General features: G+C 43.1%; 1 protein-coding gene across 1 annotated transcript; it reads right to left on the reverse strand.

Moving 5' to 3' along the window:
* Positions 1–75: 75 nt before the first annotated feature.
* Positions 76–25,593, reverse strand: LEPR (leptin receptor). The gene is made up of 18 exons (XM_066325571.1): positions 25,554–25,593; positions 23,239–23,532; positions 21,865–21,982; positions 16,917–17,122; positions 14,277–14,422; positions 13,178–13,322; positions 10,716–11,012; positions 10,198–10,312; positions 7,793–7,992; positions 6,194–6,345; positions 5,799–5,958; positions 5,640–5,722; positions 4,964–5,180; positions 4,106–4,288; positions 3,508–3,603; positions 3,016–3,118; positions 2,306–2,381; positions 76–1,325 (listed from the first exon to the last, which is right to left on the reverse strand). Exons 1-18 carry the CDS (start codon positions 25,591–25,593, stop codon positions 564–566), a joined length of 3,393 nt encoding a protein of 1,130 aa, XP_066181668.1. The 3' UTR covers positions 76–563.
* Positions 25,594–26,864: the final 1,271 nt, after the last annotated feature.

The following is a 26,864-nucleotide window of genomic DNA, read 5'->3' on the forward strand; positions in this document are numbered from 1 at the left end:
TTTCCTGCTTCTCCCAGAAAATCCAGACCTGATTTACTCCCACCTGAGGCTTCCTGGCCGGGCTGCAGAGGCAAAGTGACTTCTCCAAGGCCAGACAGACAGGTTGGATCCCCCAAAATCAAAAATGCGGGTCCTTGGAACAAATTCCTGTCTTTTCTCCCATGGAATCTTAGGAAAGAGCTTGGGAAGAGATGTCAGTATAAAACTGCACCATTTGGAATCTTGTGTTCCACAAGAAAATGTGGATACTTTTACTTGAAATACATCATTTTATCCAATCAATGGAGACACAGGAATCTGGATTCTCTTCCTCTTCCTGCAGCCTTTCACTCCCTGATCCATTCCTTCCAACCACATCCAGGCTGACTCGATGTCCCAAATCATTCCCAGGGAAATGGCACATCCCAGCTTTTCTCCCACAGGAATATTCCAGGCCAGGGATCAGCTCTCTCACCCTGGGGCACTAAAACCACAACAAGCTGGATAAATCAAGAGAGAGAAAACTGGGGAATGCATCAACACCTGGAAAAACTTTAGGAATGTGGAATTTTGGGATGATTATGTCACTTTTTCTCCGTGACCTCCTGCCCTTTGGCTGTAGCCACCCGGAACTGTGGAACATAAGGAATGGTGGGATTAGGCTTGAGGCTGCTTTGGATAAACTCCTTGATATTTGTTGGGAGAACCCCTCTCTCCTTGAGGAGATCCGTGCTTTGGAGCTGACACATCCCCCTGGAGCTTTCTGGCAGGAAAACCTCTCCCTGTAAAACCTCCCTGTGTCCTTTTCCCAGGGCTGTTATCCCCAGGTAAAACCTGCCACCGCTGCTGGGAAAAGCTTCATCCAAAGGCTCTGAAAATCCCTCTGAGGAAACCAGGGACAGAGCCCTGCTGGGCTGGCAGCCAGGGAACACCAGCAATGCCCCATTCCCAACCTCCCAAGCACCACTGAAGGCTCCTAAACCTCTGGAATCTTCCCCTGGGAAGCAGCTGTCTGAGGAGCTCCTCGGGTGGGTTTTCCGCCGGCAGAGCCCGCTGGATCGGGAGTTGCTGATGATGGTGGCGTATCTGAGGTCACACTGAGCAGTGGTCTCTCCATCCTGGCAGCTCCTGGAGAAGCTGCTGCTCTGGAAGTGGCTGCTGGAGCAGGCAGAGTCACATTCTGAGTCCTGAGAGCTGCAATCAATTCCTAAAAAACCTCCCGACTCCTCTGGTTCCAAGGTTTTGGTGATGCTGATGTCTTCCAGCAGCATCTCTGCCTCCAGGAGAAGTGGCTCACACGACATGGGCTCGGGGTGTTTGGCAAAGAGATGCTCCTGAGTCTCAGGCTGGAAGAAAAAAGAGAGTTTTCAATGCTCATTTATCATGGAACAGCTTGATTTCACTCCCCAGGTTTTATGGATCACAGCATCCCACACCAAAGGTCATTCCCAGCAGCCTGGAGTTTTGCCACATCGACTTCACACATCGTTTTGTAAGAGTTTGTATTTGAAAACCCTCTATGACAAAACTTCCTCGACAGATTTAATCATTGATCCAGCAGCTGGAGGAACTTTCCCTGCTGGGATTGGATTATCCAGGTCAAATTCAGCCTTCTCGTAGGATTTTTGGAGCAGGTCCATGTCTGAACTGAGTGAAGCACCTCAGTTTGGGAGAAATGCAGGATTTACAACTCCCTAAGAAATGCACAGGGAAATGTTCCACCAGGATGAAACGACAGCAGCACCAAAGCTCCAAAGGAGAGCTCCCTTGTATTTCCTAATAAATCCAAACAGATAAACCAAGTTTTTTTTGTGGATTAACAAACCATGTTTTACAGCAGGGAAGCTGCCAAGATAATGAGGAAAATGCCAAAATCCTCAGAGTAGTGGGAAATTAGAGAAAATAGTAAAATTCTTTGGCTCTGCTCAGTCCAGGCTCGCTGTTGGTGACACTTGGGCCTTGAATTTGGGATTTTTCCCACACAAATCCATCACCTTCCCCCATCAAAATGAACATGGAGCTTTTAAACAACGAAAACAACTTTTTTTTTTCTCCTCATGCATGTGGTTTATCCCTGGTGGAGATGTTTGTATCCCTTCCCCTCTCCAAGGGCACCACAGCAAACACAGGCCAGGGGTGTTTTGGCAAAGGCCACCATCTGTCACCCATTCAGATATTTATCACATCCATAATAATCCAGAGGCCTGGGAAATGGGAAGCCCAGTATGGAGCCAGAGGGGAAAACGGGGCTGGATTTCCACTGGAGACAGAGCTGGAACAACAGCCCTGGGTGGGGAGGAGGCAGCAGCCCCAGGGAAATACAAACCTGCTGGAAATTAACTCCCTGTGCCCACGAGCAGTTCTTGGGGTTGGGAACATCCTCCCAGAGCAGCTTCTTCACCCTGGAAATGGCAGGGAAAACCTGGAGTTGGTGCTGTTCCCACAGGGGCTGCACTGTGCAGGGAAGGAATCTCTGCCATTTCATTTCTCCACTGATTATTATTTCACTGTGGCCATGAAATAATCGTCAGGGAGATGATAAATGGCCATGAAATTATCACTGGGGAGATGATTAAATCTCCCCAAATTTAATCCAAAACACCAAGAAGGGACATTCCAGGAGGCAGTTGGGGAAAATACAAAAGGTACAGTCTGTGCTGGATGGTCACAACCCACAGGGCTCAAAGGGGCTCCAGGAGAGCTGGAGAGGGATTTGGGACAAGGGATGGAGGGACAGGACACAGGGAATGGCTTTGAGCTGCAAAAGGGTGGATTTAGATGGGAAATTGGGAAGAAATTCCTGGCTGGGAGGGTGGGGAGACCCTGGAATAGAATTCCCAGAGAAGCTGTGACTGCCCCTGGGAGTGTCCAAGCCCAGTTTGGAGCACTCTGGGATGGTGGAAAGTGTCCCTGGGGTGGCCCTGGATGGGACTGAAGGTCCATCCCAAACCAGTTCAGGATTCTGTGACAGCAGCTGAGCAGGGTGGACAGTGCAGCTGCACCAGCTGGAATTTTGGATAAGAAAGAACCAAGTACCTTTGGTGTGAAACCAGCAACGCTCCCAGCAGCAAAACGGAGGTGGAAAAAACGATTGGCAGAACCACGTGGAGGCTGCCACTATTCCCAGCTGCAAATCCCCCTGGAAATAAAGGAGTTTTCAGCTATTAATGCAGCAAAATGATTTGTCTGGGAGCAAAGGGTTGGCAACAGGGAAATAACAAACAGTAGAAACAACAGCTTCGGTGGGGAAATAACCTTGAGCAACAGTTTTATTGCACATGGACAAACCTTTCCCTTGGGAATAAACAGACAAAAAGGAATTATTTTAAATAGGAGTTTATTCCCTCACTCAGCTCTGCCCACAGAGAGTTTTCAAATTAAAGCTGAATCTGTTCACTGTTTGTAGGTACATCACAGGGACTTTATTACCACTTTTTTTTTTTTTTTTCTTCAGATGAGACAGAGATTTTGCACTTAAAGATCACTTTCACTTCATAAAAAACCAGGGGAAAAGATCCCGTCAGTCACCTTTGGCAAACTGATCCGTGGTTCTGGCTTTGCCAACTCCTCCAGCAAACACAGGGTAGAGGCTGAACTGGTACTTCTCAATCAGGAGGAAGTGATCTGGAAAGGGGAAATCAGCCTTTGGAATCCAGTTTTCCACTTTTTAACCCATTCCCTCCACAGAGGCTCTGGGCACAGATCAGAGCTCAGAGCAGAGAGAGCAATAATGGACCCATCTTTTATAGATCTCCAAAATCTCCAAATTCAAATTATTAATCCAGCATTATTCTGTCATGGAATGAGCACCTCATGGAGCCACTGTGATAATTTCCAGGAATAAAGTCAAAATGCAAAGCAAATGCAGATAGTAATTTGAATAATTAGCTGGTGTGTTCAATATTCCAGAACTAATTTTATTGTATTTCCACAAAATGAACTTACTCCAGAGCTTAAAGTGATTATTAATGCAACAGGCAATCCTCTAATGAGCATCAAAATTTGGTTTATTGGTCAATAAAAATGATTAGTAACAGGGAAGGGGAAAAAAGGGCTCAGAGCTCAGAAATTCCACATTTTTCTGTTCCACATCAATTAAGAATTACTTTTTCAAGCCCACACTCACCATAAATAAAATATTTCCTGAGATTTGGAGGAACTTGCAGCCATTTCATCTTCTCCCCTTTGTTCAGGTTCCTCCACTCAATCACAAAGGATTTTAGCCCAGGGATTTGGGGGGAGAGACTCCAAACCACAACCACACAGGTGCTGTTCACCAGGTAAGCACTCAGGGATTGCACAGCATCCACTGGGAAAACAGGGAAAACACATCCTGGAAACTGCTCAGGTCTCACCACTTTATCACTTTAATTCTCTTTTGTATAATAAAAGCATCAGCAGAGATTTTTTTTTTTTTTTTTCTCTTCAAGGCACCAAAGTTTGGGTTACACTAAACCTGTTCCAAGCACTGAACAGGTCAAGTTTCTTACAGACATCAAATATCTCAATTCTCACCTGCAATTCCTTAATTATCCTTAAACCAAAAAAATTAAAAACTCCTGAATCCTCGAGATTAAATGAAGCAGAATGAAGCCAAATCCAGGAACTGCTGCTCAGGAAGTCTGAGGACTCTGGCAGCCTAAAGCACAACCACTTTTCATTTTGGAAACAACAAAACATTCCCCAGCAGGAATGTTGGGTGTTCCCAAATCAAAGGAGATGAGAGATCAGTTCTCCAGCAGGATTTCATTTCTCTTTGATTAATTAATTTATATTTTGTTAGTGAAGACAGCCCAGAGACAGACAACTCTTTTCCCAACCCAAAAATCATTAGGATTTTCATGATGGAAATCTCAGTTTTCCAGCAGCTCTCTTGGTGCTGAGTGTATCCCCATAAAACATTCCTTACTCCTACCAGTGGAATTTTATCCCAAAAAAAGCTTTCCCCATGAACACCACCAGGATTCCTGGCACGTGCTCTTACCTGTGCTCATTTGCTGGGATAGAGTTAAATTAGAATTAACTGCAGAAATTCCCACTGAATTCATGGCTAAGATGGTGATGGTGTGGGTTGGCTCAATCCATGGAAAAGTCCAGCTGGTGCCATGATCCACAAATTCCTCCCAGGAGGTGTTCCCTGGGGTCTGGTGCTTTATGATGTATCTGCTCACGTTGCACAACGAGTGATTCTCCATCAGGGGCTGCAGCAATTAATTAATGGGCATTAATTCCTCAATTCCCTCCCCACTCCCAGAGGAATGGTTGTTTGGGCAGCCCCAGTTTTAAGGAAACAGGACCCAATGAAGATATTCTGGCTCTCTTAAAAGGCTCCATTTCCCTCTCTGGGAGCTGACTCTGATTCCCTCTCTTCCCAGCAAAGGCAAGGACAAGGAAATCCAAACTTTCAGATTCCTACGGCAATTCCCTGCTTGACACATTTCTCAGGGTTCAAACCCCAGAGCAGCACGTGAGCAAACTGAGGAGCTTTTTCCTGTCCTGCATTAACATTTTAAGGCAAAACCATCCCCCATTTTATCCCAGACTTCCCACCAGGATTCATGCTCTAGGATGAGCCTCTCATGTGCCTGTCAGATTCTCCTTCTGACAATTCCACCTGGTTTTAGGATCAAAGGGAAAGCCCCAAATGCAGCTGCTCCCACCTTCCACAGGAGTGTGACATTCCTCTGTTTCCTTGCTGGATCCTCAGAAACGATTCTCCAAAATTCCGGGCCTCGGGAGGGAGCTGCAAAAGAACAATTTGGGCGGGACAGTCCCACCTGAGTGTGGCAAATCCCAGCCCTGGGGGTGGAATCACACACCTCTGATGTCCTGAACGAGGGTTTGGGCTGCTCTGCTCCAGTCACTCCAGTATCCAAACCCATCCAGCTCCCTGCAGCGCACCTGCACCACGTACTCCACGCAGAGCTGCTGCACTTCTATCACAGCCCAGCTGCCCGAGGGGTTTGGGGCTTCATAAAGCTGGGAGAGAAGAGGGAAAAATCAGAGTGAGAAAAAAGGGACGTTTAGGCAGCTCCTAAGAGTCGAAATTCCTGGAAATGAACCCAGGGAGGAAGTGGGATTATAAGGACTGTTTCTTTGTGGACGCTGCAAACGCTTGGTTTTCCCTGCGGGTAAGTTCCATAAGAAAGCATCTCCACTCTGCAGGGCAGCAGTGCAAAGATCCCTGCTCCAAGCGGGGAGGAACAGCCTGTACCTGCCATGGAGCCTCTTCCCTGTCCCCTGAATTCCAGCGGATCTGGAATGTCAGCTCCCTGTTGGCAAAGACAGGCTTGGTCCAGCTCACGTTCAGCAGCCCCTCGTTCCGGGTGAGTTCTGCTCCCACGTTGGAAGGGGGCAGAGGCTTCACTGGAAAATGGAAAAAAATATTTAAAAATTCCCTGCAATGTCTGCACTGACACTTCCCAATAAATCAAATCATGGATGGCTTTTCCTTGTCCTCAGGGTGGTGGGATTCCAAGGAAAGCAGGACTGGAAACCCAGAATCCACGGGAATGTTCCCATGTATTTCAATCCCATTTAAAGCATTTATTTTGATGCTGGCATTTCCTACCTGCCCTGGGATAAAGAGCAGAAGACAGAGCCTGGCAATAAATTTCGGGGTTTAGGTTGGACATTTGGGGGAATTTCTCCATGAAAAAGGTGGTCAGGCATTGGAAGAGCTGCCCAGAGCAGGGCTGGAGTCCCCATCCCTGCAGGGATTTAAAATCCGTGTGGATGTGGCACCTGGGGACATGGTCAGGGGTGGCCCTAGGCCTTTCCCAACCTTAGCAATTCCATGATTCCATGATTTTTATGGGGTCACCCCTGCAGAAAACAGCAGCTCCTGCAAAGGCAGGGGACAGACACTGTGCAGTGATTAATGGAAATGTTTTTATTTTATTAATTGGAAATTCCCCCCAGATCCAGCTTCTCCAGAACAGGAATCTCCCAAAACGTTTGTTCGTTGATCAAGCCAAATTGAAATAAACTTATTTTGGATAATCAGATGTGAATGAGGAGAAAACAACAACAAAAAATAATTTTTTTTTTTGGATGGTGCTGGGACAGGTTTGTTTTGCTTTGCTACAATACAGAGCACTCTGCATCTGGGAGAAACCATTCCATCCATTGTCACCACATAATAAATGTATTTTATATATATATATGTTTATGTATTTACGTATTTATTTCATATCTATGTAACTCGAATTTCTTTCATAATTATAGAACTGGAACTTCTTTCATGTAGCACCTCTGGGGTCCAGCTGCCTTGTTTGCTCTCACCCATGTTCACATTTGTTCCAAAATACCCCAATTATTTTATCCAAATGAACTCTCTGTCCCAGAGCAGATAAGAAGAGGTGATTTGCACGTTTTGGAGTTTTTAAAACACTCAGACACTGCTCCTGCCTCTTTTATCCAAATTTTTAAGTGCTCTATGTGTCACAAAACTTTGCACCAGCATGGAAGAGCAGGGGCAGCCCCCATAATTTTAAATGGATTTATAACTGTGTAAATAATACACTGTACTGGAGCATAAACTTAATTAATTGAACAATTAAATAACCAAAACCTTAAAAATTAGCTTCATTTTGCAATAGAACAGGGAATAAAGGGAATAACAGGCAGAAATGAATGTTTTAAATTAAACGTCCTGCTCCTGTATGCAAATGACATTTAATGCAATTTTTTTTAAGGTAACATCAAAACCCTTTTTTTTTTTTTTAATTTAAAACCTGTGGAAAAATTCTTTCCCTCCACCATTTAAAATCCAGGGGCACGAGGGAAGAGAGATTCATGGATCTTGACCTACCCACATCTATTGGAAGGACACAGACTGGGGAGGATTCCAGAGTTCCCAGGAAATGTTTAAACTCAATCCACAGGGTATAACCAGACCAAAGGAAAATGGGCTGGAATGTGCACTCGTAGGAATGATTCCTCTGCAAATGGCATTCCTTCACCTCAGAGCTTGGAGGTGGGCTTGGAAAGTCAGAACAGTAAATCTGGCTCCTTAAAAAGAGAAAAAAAAAAAAAAAAAAAAAAAAAAAAAAAAAAAAAAAAAAAAAAAAAACCAACAAAAAACACATTCAGTTGATCCATTGCAAGTGCAAATCTGGAGGGAATTAAAAGGAGTGGTGGTGCTGGAAACGTCCTGGGATTTTGAGGATTGTTTGGATTTTGAACCTGAACTGCACTGAATGGATAAAAAAAATAATTCAGTGTAACTCCTCAAAGCTTTGGCTCTGGCAAAAGCAGGAGAAACAACAAAAAGCAACAGGTACAGCAAGAGAAGGCAGCTCCAAATCCTCATCAGTTGTGGGATTTTAGGCATTGGCAATAAACACAGCGAGGAAAATCTGCCAGGAATTGACTCCAGTCAGGGATGATTTCCAAAATCCCAGCTGGCAGCCGGGGGGAAGCTGCCACAGAGACCCACTGAGGAGATGGAAATCCCATAAAAACATCAACTCTGGATTACAAAATCCCACGCCCAGCAATCACACCTGGCAAGAGAAGAGAGGAGCCCTGGATTCGGGACGAAATGGGACTGGGATCAGTTCCTGGGGTGGGAATTTTTCAGGGGCCAGGGAGGGTGCAAGTTACTCGGCTGAACCACCAGAGTCACACTCGGTTGAAATTTCCTCTTCCTGCCCCTCAGGATTAAAGCAGTGCCTGGTGCTCTGCAGGGTGGGATTGGAGCACTCCCAGCTCCCACAGGATGATCCCTTTGGAGCTGTTTTCTCCTGGCAGCTCTGCCTGAAACAGGTAGAAACAACCCAAGCAAAACAAAACCCCAGAGCGTCACACACCCAGCAGAGCAGCGCTTCACTCCAGCCCCAAAAGGCACCAGCAGCTGGGATTTTATTGCATTTTCTTCTTTCAGGTCTCACCCTGAACAAATAACCACAAAAATCAGAGCGAAAAAGGAGGATCAGCAGCGTCTGGGGAGGATTTGCAGGCAGTGGTAATGTCACTGTTTGATCTTGCAGGAACACGAACAGATCTCCACATCATCACCTCCTACCAGAAAATCACATTTTTAGCTAAGCCTGAACAGTGAGAAAGTTGGAATAAAAGCCACGATGAGCAGCATGGGGTTGATATCCCAGCTCCCTGCCCAGCAGTGCACTCATTATATTCATATTTGTGAAGGCAGGTTAAACAAAAGCTCTCTCAGCACTCAGCCAGGCATTAATCCTGCCCCAAAAGCCTCCACTGGAACTCTCCAGCATTCCAGTTATTCCTTCAGTCCACAAAAACCCTGGGAAATATTCACCTGGGCAGCAGGATCATCCAAAACTCCACCAGACAAGACAGGCTGGCTTTCCAAAGGGATTAAGCCCTCAGAGCTGATGGAAGCTGTTTGCCAAAATTTCTGCAGCTCCAGCCCAGCAGAGCAGTGAAATTGTGGATTTTTTTGCCTCAGGAAGAGTTGTCTGTCTGTCTGTCTGTCTGAGTGGTTCTAGGAAACTCTGAGGCTCAACACATCAGGGGTGAAATGGGATGAGCTTTGAGGTTCCTCCCAGTCCAAACTAAACTGGGAATTCTGGGATTTTTGGGATTCTGGGATTTTGGGATTCTGGGAATTGCTGCAGTCCAAGCTGCTGCCCTCACAGAGCAATATTCCCTTCACGAGCTAAGGTTTGGTTCTCAAAGCAAGATTTTTTTTTTCCCACCGTGGAGTGAGTTTGTTTCATCTTTTATTTTTACCTGTACATAATAAAAAATGTATACAGAATTATAGAAAAGTCCAGGACTGAGTGGAGACCTCTGACCATCTCAGAGCAGTTAAATTCAGACGTGGTGGAGCCATCAGGATCTGAGAGGCTCCAGGAACAGGGATTCCACAGCTCCCCCAGGCCAGACATTCCCACTGGGAATGAGCTTTTCCCTTATTTCCTTACAACTTGTAGATAGGAGCAACTGCGATAATTTTTTAACTGATCCAAGAAATCTTCTTGAAGAGAATTTGCTCCCAAACAGGTTGAAAAATGCTGAAAAACCTTATAAAAAAAAAGATCTGTTACATACTGAGTATATAATCTCTGGTTCCCTTCCTGCACACAGAATAAAGAATATGTTAATTTTATAATTACTATTTTTTATTTTATTTTATATATCTATAATGATTTATCCAGGATCCTTTGACTCAAGAATATTTTGAGCAATGCTTTGCCAACATAAAAAAAAAAAAAAAAGAGAGAATTAAAATACCTGTAATATTTTAGCTGCAAACTCCCCAGGAGCAAGGTGGTTGGGTTTGCAGACCATCTGCAAGTCATTTTGGTCAAGTACCCATCAGTCTCACAGGAGATATTAAAATCCATGTCTAATTAAAAGAGGTGGAAAGCTGAATTAATGAGACACAATGGTTGCTACAAAAAAAAAACAACAACAACAACAAAAAAAAACCAACAAAAAAACCAACAAAAAAACCACCAAAAAACACCAACCAAAAAACCCCCAAAAAACCCAAAAAACCAAAACCAACCACAACAACAACAAAAAAAAAAAACCCACAAAACAACAACAACAACAAAAACCCAAGAAAAATACAAAAACACCAAAACAAAAACCCAAAAAACCTCCCCAAAAATCCTAAAAAAAAAAAAAAAAAAACAAACCAGAAAAAACCCCCAAACGAAGGCAATAAAGGAATTTTCAATGGAAACATTCCACCCTTCCTAGGAAGACACCCCAAAAGGAGAATGGCAGATCCTCTGGACTCTTACCTACAACGTAGAATTCAGCATATCTGTGGTGACATTCCCTACTTTGGTGACAACAGTACAAAGCGTTATAGAAGAAACTTCCCCTAGGCTGGGTTGCTTTCAAGTTGAAAAGAGTGACTTTGCTGACACGGTTGTTCACAAGGGAATATTGGTTGGCTGGGATTTCCTCTGCTAAATTCAGCCACCAAACCACCTCCCGGGCCTCTACAGCCTGTGTTTGGTTTTTGTAGATGCACAGGAAGGAAATGTTGGAGCCAGCACTGATCAGGGTCTTGGGAGGGAAGTACAGGACTTGAGCTGCATAAAAAGGGGGAAAAAAAAATCTATTGAGATTTGAAGCTGAAAAAAAAAAAAAAAAAGGCATTTGTCAATAAATTATGATTATTATCATCTAGTTGTATTGCTAACTTTCCTACTTAATCACTAGGAACAAGAGCAGAAATGAGCCTTGGACTGTCTCCCTCCACACCTGAAGTTTCTAAATTCTGATTTAAATAATCTTTATTATCCTTAGGCTACACAAAAGGAAAAAGGAGGAGGAAAAATCCATTGAGATTTGAAGCTGAACCAAAAAACATAAAAGCATTTGTCAATAAAAAATTACCACTAGTACTAATACTATTATCATCATTATTATTATTATTAATCATCCAGTTTAGTTTCTAACTTTTCTACTCCTTAATTCCTGTGAACAATTACAGCAGCAGAAATGAGCCTTGGACTGTCTCCCTCCACACCTGAAGTTTCTAAATTCTCATTTAAATAATCTTTCACATTCCCCAGGCTGCACAAAAGGAAAAAGAGGTGAAAAAAATCCATTGAGACTAGAAATTGGACCAGAAAAACATAAAAGTATTTGTCAATAGAAAAAAGGAGTTGTTGTTATTATTATTATTATTATTATTATTATTATTATTATTATTATTATTTTGTCAATAGAAAATAGTAAATAGTTATTATTATTAATTGTTACTATATTTTTTTCTATTGACAAATGCTTTTATGGTTTTCTGTTCAATTTCTGCTGATTTCTGCTCCTGTAGCTGTTCACAAGAATTTAGAAGCAGGAAAGTTAGAAGCAAAACTGGATGATTAATAATGATAATAATAATAATAATAATAGTAGCAGCAGAAGTAATTTTTTATTGACAAATACTTTTATGGTCCAGTCCAGGCTCCAAGACACGGAATTTTCCAAGGATTTACAGAAGTCTTAAGTCAGCCCCTCAGGGGTTCAGAGAAGATACAGGTGGAGCTGGAATGGAGCTGTTTGCAAAAAAAACCCCCAAAACCTGCATCAAATCCTTTAAAGACCAGGTTTGCTTCCCCCACTGAGGACCCAGGCAGAGATTTCTTAGGATTTCCCCCAAATTTCCCTTTCTCAGGCAAAAAAGCAGATTGAGGATCTGTTGTTTGAGGTTTTGCTAGGAAGAAAAACTCTTTCTCTAAGGTTTAGTTCTTTCTTTGGTGCAGATGCCCATAAAAAAGCCCAGGCAAAGAGTACAGAGAATTCCTGTGGAATATTCCCAGGGAATTCTCAGAAGAGCATGGAAAAAACACAATAAAATAATCACAAAGTCAGTTTTGCACAGGGCTCAGCATTCCAAACCAGGCTGGACTGTAGAAAAAGTACATTTGGGTTTGCTCTGGGCCTTCAGTTCAGCTACAAAAGTAAAAATCAGAAGTGACAGAAAGCATCAGGAGAAAAATCCTGAATGGAGGAGAGGTTCAGCTCTGCCAGCTGGAGCTGGAACTGGAAAAGCTCTGAGGAAAAGAGCTTTTGGTGGGTCTGAACAGGTGCTGCTGAGGGAGTGTGTGACAGCCACGGAGGTGTGCTCTCCAGAATTCCTGATTCCCTGGCACGGGGAAGGAGCTGAGCCTCAGGCAAAGGCAGGCAGGAAAAAGCTTCCCCAGGATTCTTCAATCCCAACTCCAATCCCAAATCCACAAAACCAACTGGGAAAATCTGTGGTGATCCATTCCCTACACCTCCAGCAGGGGCTTCCAGATGGGGGAAAAGTTTCAGTTTAGACATTTCAGGGACTTTAGCTGGAAAGTTCTGTGGGTTTCTCATTGCAATGGGCTCAGCACCAGGGCGTGGATTGGGCTCTGAGAGTGGAACTCAAAACCTCTTGGTGATCTTATTGGCTGCAAGCCAGGTTATCCCTCCTAAAATATCCAGTATTTAGGAGAGAGCACAAAAGGCAGCGAGGGCTTTTTGGGGTGCCTCAGACATCTGTGAGTGGTTGATCATTTGTTTTCTCTAACGTTTGATATTTTTCCTTATTAAACCTTTTGATTTACAGAACACCTCTGAGGAGCAGTCTCACTGGAATTAATTATTGCCATTTCTCTGGAAAGGCTGGACCCTCAGGGATTGGTACATGAGCACGTGGCTCATTACACTCTGACCATTCAATATCAAAAATCAGCTTTATCCCCAGGTCCCGTCAGTGTCCTACCTCCCAGAGTGAGGTTGTAGGGTGAGCTCCAGTCACTCCAGAAGCCTGGACCATGGAGATTCCTGCTCCTCACTTGCACTGAGGATGGAGAGTCCAGCAGGGCATTGTCCATGGCCACTGAGCTCTCCAGAGCAACCTGAAGCAGCTGTGGGATCATCCAAATCCATTATTGGTGTAAAATGAAACAGGAAAAGAGACAGAGGGAACATAAATAAATTGTATGGAGTCAGAATTTCTTCAATTCCCTTTTGTGCCTTCTCTTTACACTCAGTTTTTTGGGAGTGCTGAGTAAATCAGTTTGCTCCTTAAGAGACAGGAGATAGACAAGGATTTTTCTGTGGGTTTAGGTAGCAAGGTGGGTTAAAAAAATCTTTCTTTTTTAAATTGACTGTCAATTTGAGAGTGGTCCAAGTTGTGTAACTGTGGGGAATGAGTTGTTTCATTTCTCTTTACACTCAGATTTTGGGAGTGCTGAGTAAATCAGTTTGCTCCTTAAGAGACAGGAGATAGACAAGGATTTTCTGTGGGTTTAGGTAGCCAGTTGGGTAAAAAAAAATCTTTCTTTTTTAAATTTACTGTCAGTTTAAAACTGGTGGAAGTTGTGTAACTCTGTGGGAAATGAGTTGTTTCGTTATGGGCTGCTAATTAACAGCTGCTTGTTATTCCAGAGCCACTTGCGTGGTAGGAACAAAAAAAAAAAAAACCCTATTTATACTAAAACTTATAAATATTAAACATAGATGTTCTAGAACGTGTAGAATCCTGAAAGAAAATGAGTTTGGACTTCACAGAATCGGGATTTCACCCAAGGAGAAAAACAGGAGTTTGTTTGTGAGAGCCAGCAGGAGATAGGGCTTCTCTCAGTGTGGACAGATGTGAAATCCAGTTTTTCCAGGAAAAAGGAGTGTGCTAAGCCCAGCTTTTCCAGGGAAAAGCAGGTGCTAAGCCCCAGTTTTCCCAGGAAAAAGCCCAGCTTTTCCAGGAAAAAAGGAGTGTGCTCAGGCCAGCTCCAGCAGAGCAGCCACAGCCTCGGTGCAAGGACAATGAGGGTGGTGGGAATGGTGGGATTTGGGAATCCCCCAGCCTGGCGTGGCCTCACCTGGCTGTCCCCGTGTCCTGGAGGAGCAGAGACCCTCACTTGGTGCTGCAGAGGGAAGGGCAGCAGGGCAGGGCTGGACCAGCAGAGCTTCACCTGGCCCCTCTCAGCCAGCTCCAGGCGCAGCTTCACGGGGGCTTCAGGCCTCACTGCACACAAATTAACCAAGAGTTAACCCCAAACCCACTGCCCCAGCCCCTGCTGTGTTTTACTGAGTCACAACTCAGCCCTTAAACTCAGCTCTCTGAAACTCAGCTCAGTTTTTCAGAGCTGCTCCAGTGCATGGCAGTGATGTTGGGTTAGATCCCTGCAAAAGTCACCCTGGTGCTGTTACAGAGATCAAGAAATGCTGTTTGACCTCCCATTTCCCTCAAATCTGCAGGAATTTCTTCCCTTTGGCCATAGCTTTTGCCAAGCCCTGGTTTGCCTGCCCTGCTGGGAAAAGGGAATGAGGAAGAGAGGGAGGGGAATGCTGAGATTAATTAATTTGCTCATTACGAGGATTTTCTAGACATTCCCATCCTTCCACAGGGATTTTGGCTGTGAAAAGAGGTCTCCAGAAGAGTTATGTGAGGGCAAAGTGAAAATGGAGAGTTTGGATATTCCCATGAGGAATGGATGGGAAATCCTTGGGATTCCATTCCTGGGACAATGACAAGGAGTCAAATTTTACGTGGCACTGAGACCTTGGCTGGCCTTTTCCTCATCCACAGCCACATTTTCCCCGTGGAAGAGTAAAACCCTGCTCCAAACCACTGCAGGCTGAAGCTGAAGGGAAAACATTCCCAAAAATCCTGGGCCGTGGGCAAATGTTCCCTTCAAATTCCATCTGCACTGGTGTCCAGCTCTCCAAGTGTCCCATTTAAATGCATTCCTGGGATGTCACTCAGTTATATCAAATATCTCTATTTGTTTTCAGCATAAATCCACCACACTATGTACATTTTATTTCATTTTTTATCTCAAATATCTCTATTTATTTTCAGTATAAATCTGTCACACCAAGTCAGATTTTATTTAATTTCTCCTTCTAGATCATCTCAAAGCAATTAACTTCATGAAGGCCAGCAGGGAGTCATTGGGGAGGAGGCAAACAAAAGTCAGTGCCTTTTCCATCACATTTCCCTGAATCAGACCCCACAGATAATGATGGCTCTGATGCCACCTGCTCCACAATCAGCAAATAAAATCCACGTGGCACCAGCACTCAAGAGTTTTTACATTCAAAATAGTTTTAATTGAGCTAAATCTTGGCAGAACATATATTAATATTGTGCATTTAAAAAAAAAAAAAACATGCCTCGCTAAGCACAGCTAACTCTTTGTGTCATTTTTAAATACTGGCAGACTCCAGGCTGAATTTTTAATTTCTTCCCTCAGCATCATTTCAAACCAGCAGGATGAAAAATGCCACCTCTCATCTTCCAAACAAGCCCACCCAGAGATTTTAACTGGTTCTGTTTGCAGAGCACGTCAGTTAGGAGGTAGTTTATAAAATTCCAAAAGTTTAAAGTTAATAAGATGTTCATAAAACTTTAAATTTTTTTCCCCCTGCAGCTGACAGCTCCTGCCTCCGTGAAATTCTGCCCAAATCTGCAATAACTAGGCACATTGGATAGCAACACATATCAAATTCATCCTGTCAGGAGAGTTTGAGCTTGATCAAACACACAGGAATGTTCTCCAGCTTGGGGTTGCATGGGTGAGGAAGAAAACATCAGGATCAGAGAGCTGCCTGGGGAAAACGGGTGGGATCCTTTGCTAAGCAACTTTGGAAACAGCTTTTTAATTTTAATTTAAGTCCTCAGCAACGAGCTCCACCACTGGGCCAGCCTTGTGCACAGAGAGGCCCTGGTTAGAAAGGGAAAAAAAATGAGAAATAACCGATTTATTGAGTGCTTGGGCTCTGCTCAGTGTGGTTTGCACTGGAGCCCAGACAGGGATTAGGGAGCTTTTCCTGCCCTGTCTGTGCCCCCTTTTCCCAGCAGAGCCACCCTGATGTTTTCCATGGACACAGGGCTCAGGCACACTCACCTGCAGCAGGGCATTCCCACACCCAGGCAAATGATTCTATTTAGGAAAAAAATAAAATTGATTTACTTCTGCATATATAAGGAAGCCAAGGTAAAATCTTCCATGCCCTTCTCATCAGCATTGCCTCAGTGCCAGGACAGGGACACTGGCTGGGCTTTAGAAATGTTTCTCAAAGCTTGTAGCTGTCTCCAGCCAAATTATTCCTCCTTCATCGTTGTAGGCTTAAGAAGGAGCACAGAGGAGCTCAAAGGCTTTTTGGGGTGTCTAAGCCAGGTGTCAGAGGCTACACATGGGGGCTTTTGTTCTTTCATTTCTTTTTGTTCTTTTGTTTCTGCCTCCTTTGTTATTTTCTCTTTTTCATGGAAACCTTTTGCTTTACAAAACACACCCAAGGAGTCTCTGGGAGGTTTCAGGTGAACCCTCAGGCTTGACACAAGGGAGGTCATAAAACATTTCTTGAGAACTGGATTTCCTGATAACTGGGTTTCCTGATAACTGGGTTTCCTGATAACTGGGTTTCCTGCTGACTCCCAGAGGTTGGAGGTGAACCCTGATAAACCTTCACGGGGCTCGTGGCTCTGTGGCCACGTGTGAGGCCGTGTCACTCACCTACGTCCATGGGCTGCAGGGCCATCAGGGGGGACCCCAGGGCTGTGGCACCTGCCACCACCTCCAGCCACAGCAGGTAGGTGTGGTTGAGGCTGGGGGAGGCCACCAGGCACTCACAGGTGAGCTGGTCCCCGCAGTGACACGGAGCCACCCTCACTGTCCCCTGCAGGGAGCTCGTGGATGCAGCTCCCAGGGACGGCTCTGATCTGCAGCGGGGATGAATCAAAAACAAATAAAAAAACAAACCAAGAAAGAAAACAATTCAGTATTTTGGGATTTTTTTCTGTATCTCAGTAGGTTTGTGATGCTGTTTTACAAGGACACAGACTCTGAGATTCAGAAGGCTGAAAATGGCTCCTTTATTTCTGGGATGTGTCTCCCTTTTATACCATTTCACACAGAGCAATTCGATTGGTGACACAAAGACAAACCTCTTCATTGCCATTGGTCTGAGCAGAGGGACATCAAGAAATCCCTCCTGGGGAAAGGAATGAATAACAAAGTTACAGTTACAAAAACATTCCTCCTGATGACAGAAAATCCCCTGGGAGAAGAATTTCAGAAAACCAAAACACCTCAGGCACGGAACCAGGGCTACAGGTTTGGCCATCTAGATATGGTTTATTGACCAAAAAATTGAATTAATCAATGAGAAAAAAATAATAATTGTCACCAATGGCTTTAACCTTGCTGCTTTTCCCTCTCTCAGTGGTTTTCATTTCCATTTCAATTCCATTGAAGCATTCCCAGATCTTTTTGAGGCACGCAGGGTTGTTTTACCTTCCCGTGGCAGCTCCCTGCCATCCCCAAAGAGATGAATTTCTAATTCCCATTTGTGAAACACTGAAATAATACCAAAACAATTGAATGTTCCCTCCAGCTCCTGCTACAATTGAGCATCACAGGGAATATTATAATCATGGAATGGTTTGGATTGGGAGAGGCCTTAAATCCCATCCCATTCCACCCCTGCCATGGACTTCTTCCACTTGTCCCAGGTTGCTCCAAGCTCCATCCTTGGACATTTCCAGGGATCCAGGTCAGCCACAGCTCCTCTGGAAAATCCATTCCATGACCTCCCCACCCTCTCAGGGAACAATTCCTTCCCAACATCCCACCTAAATCCTTTGGAAATCCCAAAGGATTCCTCGTTCTCATCTCTACTCTTCAGGCTCTTCCAGAAACCCACATTTGTGGAATTCTGCATGTATCCAGTGGCTAAATTCCCCAAAGTTGGGAATTTAAAAGTGCAAATAATCTGTGGCCAAATTTCTCCCAGCAGCAAAGCCAAGACAAACTCTGACAGTTCAAACCCCTCGGATCCTTTCCTGCTTTTCACGTTTCATCCTTACCCAAAAAAAAAAAAAATAAAAAAAAATAAAAAAAAAAGCTCCTGTTTGGAATTGTTCTGAAGTGATTTTGGAATCATTTCTGCCCAGTAAGGGTTTTGTTTCACTAATTCAGAGAAAGCAATGGAAATTCATGGAATAAGAGCCCATTCTGTGCATTTTTCCAATGTTTTATAGCTGGCATGAGTCACTGGAACACTCGGATCCAGGGAGGGCAGAGATCTCTGCAGTGGAGGAGATTTGCTGCTTCATTTTCTGGGTTTAGAATTGCATTTGTTATCTGCTCCATTTATCTGAGAGCAGAGCACAGGGAAGTGGCCATGATTCACCAATTCCATTTCCATCTCCTGCCCTCCTTAGAGAGGAAAAAGGTCTAAAAAAAATATCTGAGAATTATGGAGGGTGAGAAGAGCTCAGGTTGGGACTGAAACCACTCCTGGCTCATTCTAGCCCCTCTCCCCTCATCCCTCACTGATCTTTCTGCACCTTGGGATGCTCTGAGGCTGGAAAAACGTGGAATTTCAGCAGCACTGCCCTCCCAGCTCCTGTTCTCTGCAGGAACAACCCCAGGCAGGTCCATCTCAAGGTATGGTTCACATTTATTAATGCTCCAGACAGTCAGTCCTGACATTCCTAAAGTAATTCTCACCAGGACTCGCAGACTTTAGGACACAGGAATGATGCTGATGGAATCTGGCAGACACAGAGCTCTGAAATTACTTGGAATAATTTTGTTTTTCTAGATGTGGCTCCGCTGTTTTCTCCTGAATTTCCTTTCAAAGACTTTGCAGAATTTTCTTTGAAGCTTCCCTGCCTTCTCCTGTTGCTCACAGATTTTTTTTGCTCTCCAAAAGCCACAAGAAATCCATGAAAAATGTAGGTTTATTTCTTCAAACCATGTCTTTGATCTGATCTATCTGGAAAGTGGTTACCACCACACCAGCCTCTCATCATTCCTAATAATTATTTCAGTTTTTAACCATCCAAGTGAACTTGTCTGCACCAAAAAAAAAAAAAAAAAAAAAAAAAAAGCAGTGTAAAGGGAGAAAAATGCTAAATACTTCCTCTCCTGACTTATTAGCCCTCACAAGCTGAGGAGAGGTCAGTGGCTCCACCACCCAAATCCTGTCACAGGGTTTTCTTTTAACACCTTGGAAAACCTCAGAAAAAAAAATAAAATTAGGAGGTCCTAAATGTTTTATATTTATATTCAGCCTCCTTCAGAAGGTGATGCTCCTCCTGCTAAATTCATCTGTGGCCCCCTGGAGAACTTGGAGACTTTCAATTAGATGCTGCAAAATGTCCTGGCTGGATTTCAATCCTGTTCTTGCAATTGAAAAGGGAAAAAACTAAAAAAAAAACAAACCCAACAAACTTCTTTCAGGAAGAATTTCCTGAATTTTCAGGAAAGGTCCATCCCAACCAGGTGGTTGTGAAATAGGGTCACCACTGTCAACTCTGCTGTCACATTTTATTTATTATTCCTATATCCTCTCCAAGCACTGCCTTTATTGGGAATGGGTGGAGCAAAGCTGTCTGGGGGCTCCAGGATTTTTCCATAAATATTTTTTCCAATGGTTTTGATCGATGGTAGCTCTAGAAAAAAATCCTTATTTGCAGAAGCTGCCTCGTTAAACTGCAGCAGATCTGAGGGCTGCTGAGCTCATCAATCTCTAATGAGAGGTTGATTTTCTCTGGCTGGAGAAGCTCAATGCACAACTGGTGCACTTGAGGCAAATTGCATGATTTATCCTTTAAAAAAAAATGGGAATTTAGTCCCAGAACTGGAAGAGAGGCCCCCAGGTATTTCAGGTAAGTTAAAATATGTGTGCAGTCTCACGAGCTGAAAGGGCAGATGATAATCAGTGCTCAAAATGAAACTGGGGACATTCACCAAGAGGATCCCTGAGGCCAAAGACTCCAGCTGATGGAGTTAACCCTGGGCTTTCCAGCATTCCTGGAAAGATCTTGGGTAGACAATTAACCCATTGTCTAATGAAGCTTTGGAAGAACCTTTTCTTTTCTATCCTTTTGGAATAACCTTTTCTCTCCCAAAGCCCCATCCTCTCCCTCAGCTGAGCCTCTCACCCAGCACTGCCATGGGCAGAACAGAACATTCCTATTCCTGATATTTCCAAGCAGGATGGAAATATTTCCATGTGGATGTGACAAATAAGAGGAGACTTCTCTAATGCTGGAAAAAAAAACCCCAAAAACCCCTATAAGAGACCCAAGCTTTGCTGTTGTAGATCCTCCTGTGCCATTATCTTTGTGCACTGCCCTGTATGTGAGAATCCTGGCTGGATCTCCAGACTCCCAGGGAGAAACACATGCCAGGAATGCATATTTTTAAAGCTGGGAATGTTTTCAAGGTATTTTGGCTCAGGAATAAAATGTTAAGGTAGCAGAGAGCCAACAGGGAAAGCTGTCACCTTCCCAAAGACTGAAATGCTTGTGCTTGCTGTTCCCCCAGAACACTAAGAGGAAAATATCAATGTGGAATGTGGGGAGGGAAATGAGTTCTCCAAGGTTTTGCTCTGTTCCTCATCTTTGCAGCAAAGAGGAATCAAACAGCTCTGGTGAGTGCACAGGGCCTGCTCTCCTGAATTGCACGGCACTCACTGAATTCCCTCCCTAGCACAAGGCACCTCTTCAGCCCAGCTGGGGCTCCAACCTGGTGGCATCCCAAAAAAATTTCCAGTCGAGAGATTTCTGCACTGGGATCACTGGCAAAGCTTTTCCCGTGCAGCTGAGCCTGGATGGAGCAGAGCAAAGGCAGAGCTGCTTCCCCCACAAACACCCATGGAATGGTATTTCAGGAATCAGAGTCATGAGGAACACTGGAAATGGGAACCCACCTCACCAAAATGGGATTAAAATATTGTGTCAGCTAAACCACCATATTTATTCCTAAATAATACACTTGGTTTCTGCTCTGATTGCAGGGATGGTTTGTGCCAAATGATCTCTGGCTCTTCAGGAACTCCTTTCCCTATAAATTCAGCTCATTTGACTATTTCAGTTTCTCCTGTTCCCTAAGGAAAGGAAGTCTGGCTGTTCATACCAATCCTTCAAACCTATCAATAATCCAGAAAAAACCCAGGTCATTTTATAACCAATGTATACAAGGCCTGCCCATGCCACAGGCAGGATGATTCCATCTCTCAGGGAATCTTCCAGGGAATATTCACCACAGTGCCAATGAGGTGAGAGCAGCATTTGCCATCCTGTCACACGTTAAGTACCACAGTGGCTTCAGGAGAGACAATATTATGGTCAAAAACAAATAAAAAGCAGAACCAAGACTTTAAAATTAAGAAATTCTAACAACAAAGATACTTTAAGAAGCCAATGCTGATTTCATGAAAATATTTTAAGAAACATTGTAAGGACAGAGAAGGAGAACTCTCCATTCCAACCATTTTCATTTAAAAACCCACAAATTTTCCATATCATCCAGGATTACTTTTAGACAGGACCAAGTAAAACCTGCAAAGCTAAAGCTCCCACCATGCTGGAAGCAGAAATGTTGATGTTTTAGCAAATGAAATGATGAAATGCTTTCAGTTTTTCCAGACAGATTTAACAGGAGTGCTTACCTGGAGTATAAAAGGTTCACCTTCAGGTCAGCTCTCAGCTCCAGCTTCAAAAGGTGCAGGTTACAAACCAACAGGTCCAGCTTGCCTCTAACCCAACATTCCATGTTCCAGCTCCAATCTGGGTAAAAGAGAAGGATCCCACATTTCTGGACTGCATCACAACAAAATAAAATACCTGCACAGAACTCACTGACAAAGAGAGGACAGATATTCCTGAAAGTGAGGCTGCACCACAGATGGGAAAATATTGATGAATAATCTGAGTTGGGCACCTTCAACCCTTCCAAGGCTCACAATCCATGATTAAAGGAGGAATGTTTTTTACCTGGATTTAGGGACAAGGCTGCAGGGTGAAGAAAAATGAAGCTACTGGTGGTGGCTGTGTCCTGGGAAGTGGCACAGCCTCAGCTGGGGATTTGTGAAATGCAACTCTACCTACTGAGGTCAAGGAGATTCCTGGCAGGAGGATGCCAGCTCCATGTTCCTCAGAGACAGAGGAGGAAAAAAAACACCTTGGGAAAAGAAATAATCCTAATCCATGTAGAGATATTTACTGCACATTTATTATTTAAAGCCTCACCGTTCATGTAGAAATGGTGCCATGTGCTCTCCATCCCCTCTGCCTGCTGATGGAGTTTAAAGCCCACATCCACCCAAAATATTTAAAATATTCCTCACTGTGTCTAAACTCCTTTGAAGATCTGGGTTCATGTCCTCTTATGCAGTGCTCCATATTTTATTCACAATTCCCCTGGAAGGACAGACACAATTTTTTTTCCCCCTTTTGAAATTGTGCTGTACAATTCTTCCATCTTCCACTACACTCTGAGGAAGGATTTTGCCACATTGAGGAAGGATTTTACCACATTAAGGAAGGATTGTACCACACTAAGGAAGGATTTTACCACATGGAGAAAGGATTTTATCACATGGAGAAAGGATTTTACCACATGAAGAAAGGATTTTACCACACGGAGAAAGGATTTTACCACACTGAGAAAGAATTTTACCACACTGAGAAAATATTTCACCTCTCTGAGGAAGGATTTTGCCGCACAGAGAAAGGGTTTTGCCACATGGAGGAAGCATTTTACACATTGAGGAAGGATTTTGCCACACTGAGGAAGGGTTTTACCACACTGAGGAAGGATTTTACCACACTGAGAAAATATTTTGCCTCTCTGAGGAAGGATTTTGCCACCCTGAGGAAGGATTTTATCACATTGAGAAAGAATTTTATCGCAGTGTTGCCTGCCCAGGATAAAAGTGAATCCCCATTTATCTTCTTTCCTCCCAAACAACAACAACAAAAAAAAAACCCTGTAAATATTTTTGGAAGAATTAACTCCTTGTGCCCTTGAGTGCTAAACCCACCTATTTGCTGAGGAGCAGAGAGATTTATTTCTGAAGGAATAAACTTCCTTGCCTGCATGCTTGCTCTGTACAGAGAACAATCAATGTTGTTGGCACTCCAAAGGCAACACAGAAAATTTTCTTCCCTCATTAAAGGCTTGATTTTGGATGCTCCAAGTTCTCTCCTCAAGCCAGACCAGCTCCCAGCTGAGAAAGGGCTCAAAAAAGTCTCATTCAGCAGCACACAGGGCAGAGTGAAATTCCTGGGAGGGACTGGGTGGACCATGCAATGGGCAGCTGCCATCCAAAGGAAGTCTGCAGATATAAAGGGAAAAGGGAAAATAAAAGGGAAATTCTTATTTTTTAACAATTCAAAGGGAGGGGTTGATGTGATACAGAATTGCATTCATTAGGTGAAAAATCAGGTTGTTTGCAGGGGTTGTTCCCTGAGGTAAAGGCAAAATTAATAAAAACATCCCCTCTAGGTAAAGACAGAATTATTAAAAACAACCTCTCTGAATTCTGTCCCAGCCTTTTGCCTCAACCCCACTGCACCTGAACTTCTGTATTCTCAATCTCTTGGAAAAAGTCAAGGCCAAGGTTGTAGGCAAAGCATCTCTTTGGGATAAATTGGCTTTTATTAACCAAAAAATGCAGTGATTCCTAAACTGGGTCTGAGTCTCATCTCCCCATGCAGTGCTAGAGCAGAATCCCCTCCAGCTCTTTTCCAAACAGCTCCATTTCAATAAAACTATAATCCTGTTGTAAATATAAAACACAGTCCCACAGTAACTCTTAAATAAAAAAGGACAATTGCTCTGGGTGCAACTGCACAACCCCAGGGCATTCTCTGGGAAGTGAAAGGCAGGAAAATGTCTTTTTTTTTTTTCCCATCAGACTTAAAATAAGCCTCCTCTGAGCACGTTTGTTGATGTCATGGATTGAATTGTGCTTGGGAGCAGGGAACAACTTTCTGTAAAACATTCTGTGGGTTTCAAGATTAAAGCTCTGCTTGCAGCAAGGCACAGGGGCATTGGTGCACTTTGCATTTTGCTCAGGAAGGGCAGAAATTTTGAGCAGGTCGTTAAGCAGGAATTAATTGATGCTCTATGCCTTGCAACAGCCAAAATGAGAAATATCTCTGGCACTGCTTGATTAATAGAAATTCATCATTCTCTGGCACAGAGAGTGAGTTAAATAATACCAAAATATGAAATGACAGCTCTGGGAGAAAAAAAAAAAAAGCTGTTACAAACAGAAGATGCAGAGTGTTGCTGTGCAGAGGGCTTTGCTTTCTCTGCACACAGAGTTTGTGGTGCCAGACTCCTGCAGGGCTCTGCTGTTCCCTCCTTTCCCCCTGAGCAGAGGGTTGTGCCTCTGTAAATCCCAGCTTCATTAGGCCTCCAGCAGGAGGAGTGGAGCAAACCAACTCCCTTTAAATCTGTGATTAAAAAAGGGACAAAAAAGTGACACAGAGCAGGGCAGAGAACCAGCACTGTCCCCAGCTCACCTCTTTTCCTAAGGAACTTCCCCCTCTGTATCACAGATCACCTCAGGGGATTCATTCAACCTCATGAAGTCAAAAAATGTGCTCAGCCCCTCCCTTCAGAACGGGAAAAAATGAAATGAAAGTGACCCAGAGGAAGGGCTGAGCTGCAGTTCTGTCCCCAGAGCAGCGGTGTGGTTGGGGGAGCAGGGCCATCAGATGGTGACAACCTGCTCGGAAATCCCAGGAGACCTCCCTGGAGCAGCCAGGGTTTTCCAAACTCAAGCCACTCAATGTGTTCAGATCACAAAAGGTACTTAAAAGAATTCCAACAAGGCAATACTTGATACTGAGTGGATCAAAGTACATATGGAGCAACATAAAAAGGTGTTCATGTATATAAAAGGTACCTAAATCTAACGATTTATTCATCTTTTTGTAAAACATTTTGTAAAGACGGCACAAATTTTCACAAAAAAAACTCCACTGGATTTACAGGGTTTGATTTCTCAGTCAAAACCCCTTTAAATAGTCTTTTTTTTAATTAAAAAAAAAAATAAAAAAAGAAAGGCAAATACCAGCTGTCCTTGCAGAGCAGGTGCCAATATTGTCAGAGGCATTTCCCAGTTTATTACTGCAGCATTTGCAGTGAGCTGAGCACCCTTTGGCAGCATCCTCCAGGAGCAGAGGATTTTTCCTTCCATTTTAAGGCAACAAAACAAACTCCTCACCGGTTTTTTTATCTCGTCAGAGTGTTTATTTGGATGTGTCCTGACTCCACACATATTTTTTACTCCTGGTCTGAAAAACTCAGACTTGGTTTTTTGGGGGATATTTTTCAGTGACTCACCCATCAGCACAAACGCGGTCGGGACGATTTGCCAACACATCTTGTTTTGTAGAGCTGACCTGAGAAACACACAGAAAAAAAAAATTAATGGAGGGTTTATAATGATCAGTCTGATCATATAAAGTTTCATTTGATGCTCACACCTTCGTGAGCAGCAGCACAGAAAAGCAAAATGGTTTGGAAAAGGACTGAAAAATCATCTCACTGCAGAGCTCTGGGATGTGGAGAGACACTTCTGTCTGCACCAGGAAAGGAAGGAGAGGCCAGAAAGAGGAAAAAAATCAGATTTTTCCAAGTGCAACATCCACAGGAGCCCTCACTCATTTCAACAGCCAAGATTTCACTAAACTTCACAGCAACATTTCATTATTGCTCCTTCACTTCAGATACTCTGCTCTTTTTTATTTTCATCCAAGAGTTCCATAAATCCTGCTAAAATCTGAATTTTTTTTTTAATGCTTAAAGCTCCACAGAGGAGGGTTTGGCTGCTGCTGTAGTCAGGAACTGAGGGCTCAGTAAAACCCACAGCTCAAGGGTGAGAAATTGGAGTTAGGGAATCCCTCCAAAGGCTTCCAGTCCTGAAATATCTCTGAGGACAATTTCCTTGAGAACTGCCCTGCAGCCAAAGGAGGCCCTGCCAAGGTTGTGTAATGCCCTGGCCTTGAACTTTGGGGCTGTATGTCCTGCAAAATGTACTGATTTCTATATTCCATATCCTGGAAAAACTATCCTTTATATATTTTATATATATATATACACACATATATAAATCTTATTTTATTATATATAATTTAAAATCTAAATTAATATTTTCTATATTTTGTTTTATATCGTTATAAACGTTTAATCCATTTATTTATATATTCCCTATCCTGGAAAATCTCTTCTTTTTATATATATATATATTTTATATATATATATATATGTGTGTGTATATATACAATCTCATTATATTATATATTATTTAAATTATTTTTATTATATATTTATAAATGTATAAACATATAATCCATTTGTTTATATATTCCATATCCCGGAATATCTATTAATTTTATATATATATAAAAATTCTTAATACGTTATATATTATATATTATTTAAATTATTGTTTTATTATATATTTATAAATTTATCTAAAGATAAACTATTTCTTTATATACTCCATATCCTGGAAAATCTATTATTTACAGATATATATATATATATTCCTATTTTATTATATCTGCAGGATCTGTCAATCCCATCCACTTTTCTCCCCATCCTGCAGGTGCTTTTCCAGCTCCATTTTCAGCAATTAAAGAGGGAATTTTG

The sequence above is a fragment of the Sylvia atricapilla genome, chromosome 9, assembly GCF_009819655.1.
Source record: "Sylvia atricapilla isolate bSylAtr1 chromosome 9, bSylAtr1.pri, whole genome shotgun sequence".
NCBI lineage: Eukaryota > Metazoa > Chordata > Aves > Passeriformes > Sylviidae > Sylvia > Sylvia atricapilla.

Bases quoted from the DNA above. Each gene is read 5' to 3' on its own strand.
- LEPR (XM_066325571.1), bottom strand. From the start codon at position 25,593: ATGTGTTGGCAAATCGTCCCGACCGCGTTTGTGCTGATGG. The intron at 17,123-21,864 runs GTAAGCACTCCT...TCCCCGCTGCAG, and splicing joins GTGAACCTTTTATACTCCAG to ATCAGAGCCGTCCCTGGGAG. The intron at 13,323-14,276 runs GTGAGGCCACGC...ATGATCCCACAG, and splicing joins CAGGACACGGGGACAGCCAG to CTGCTTCAGGTTGCTCTGGA.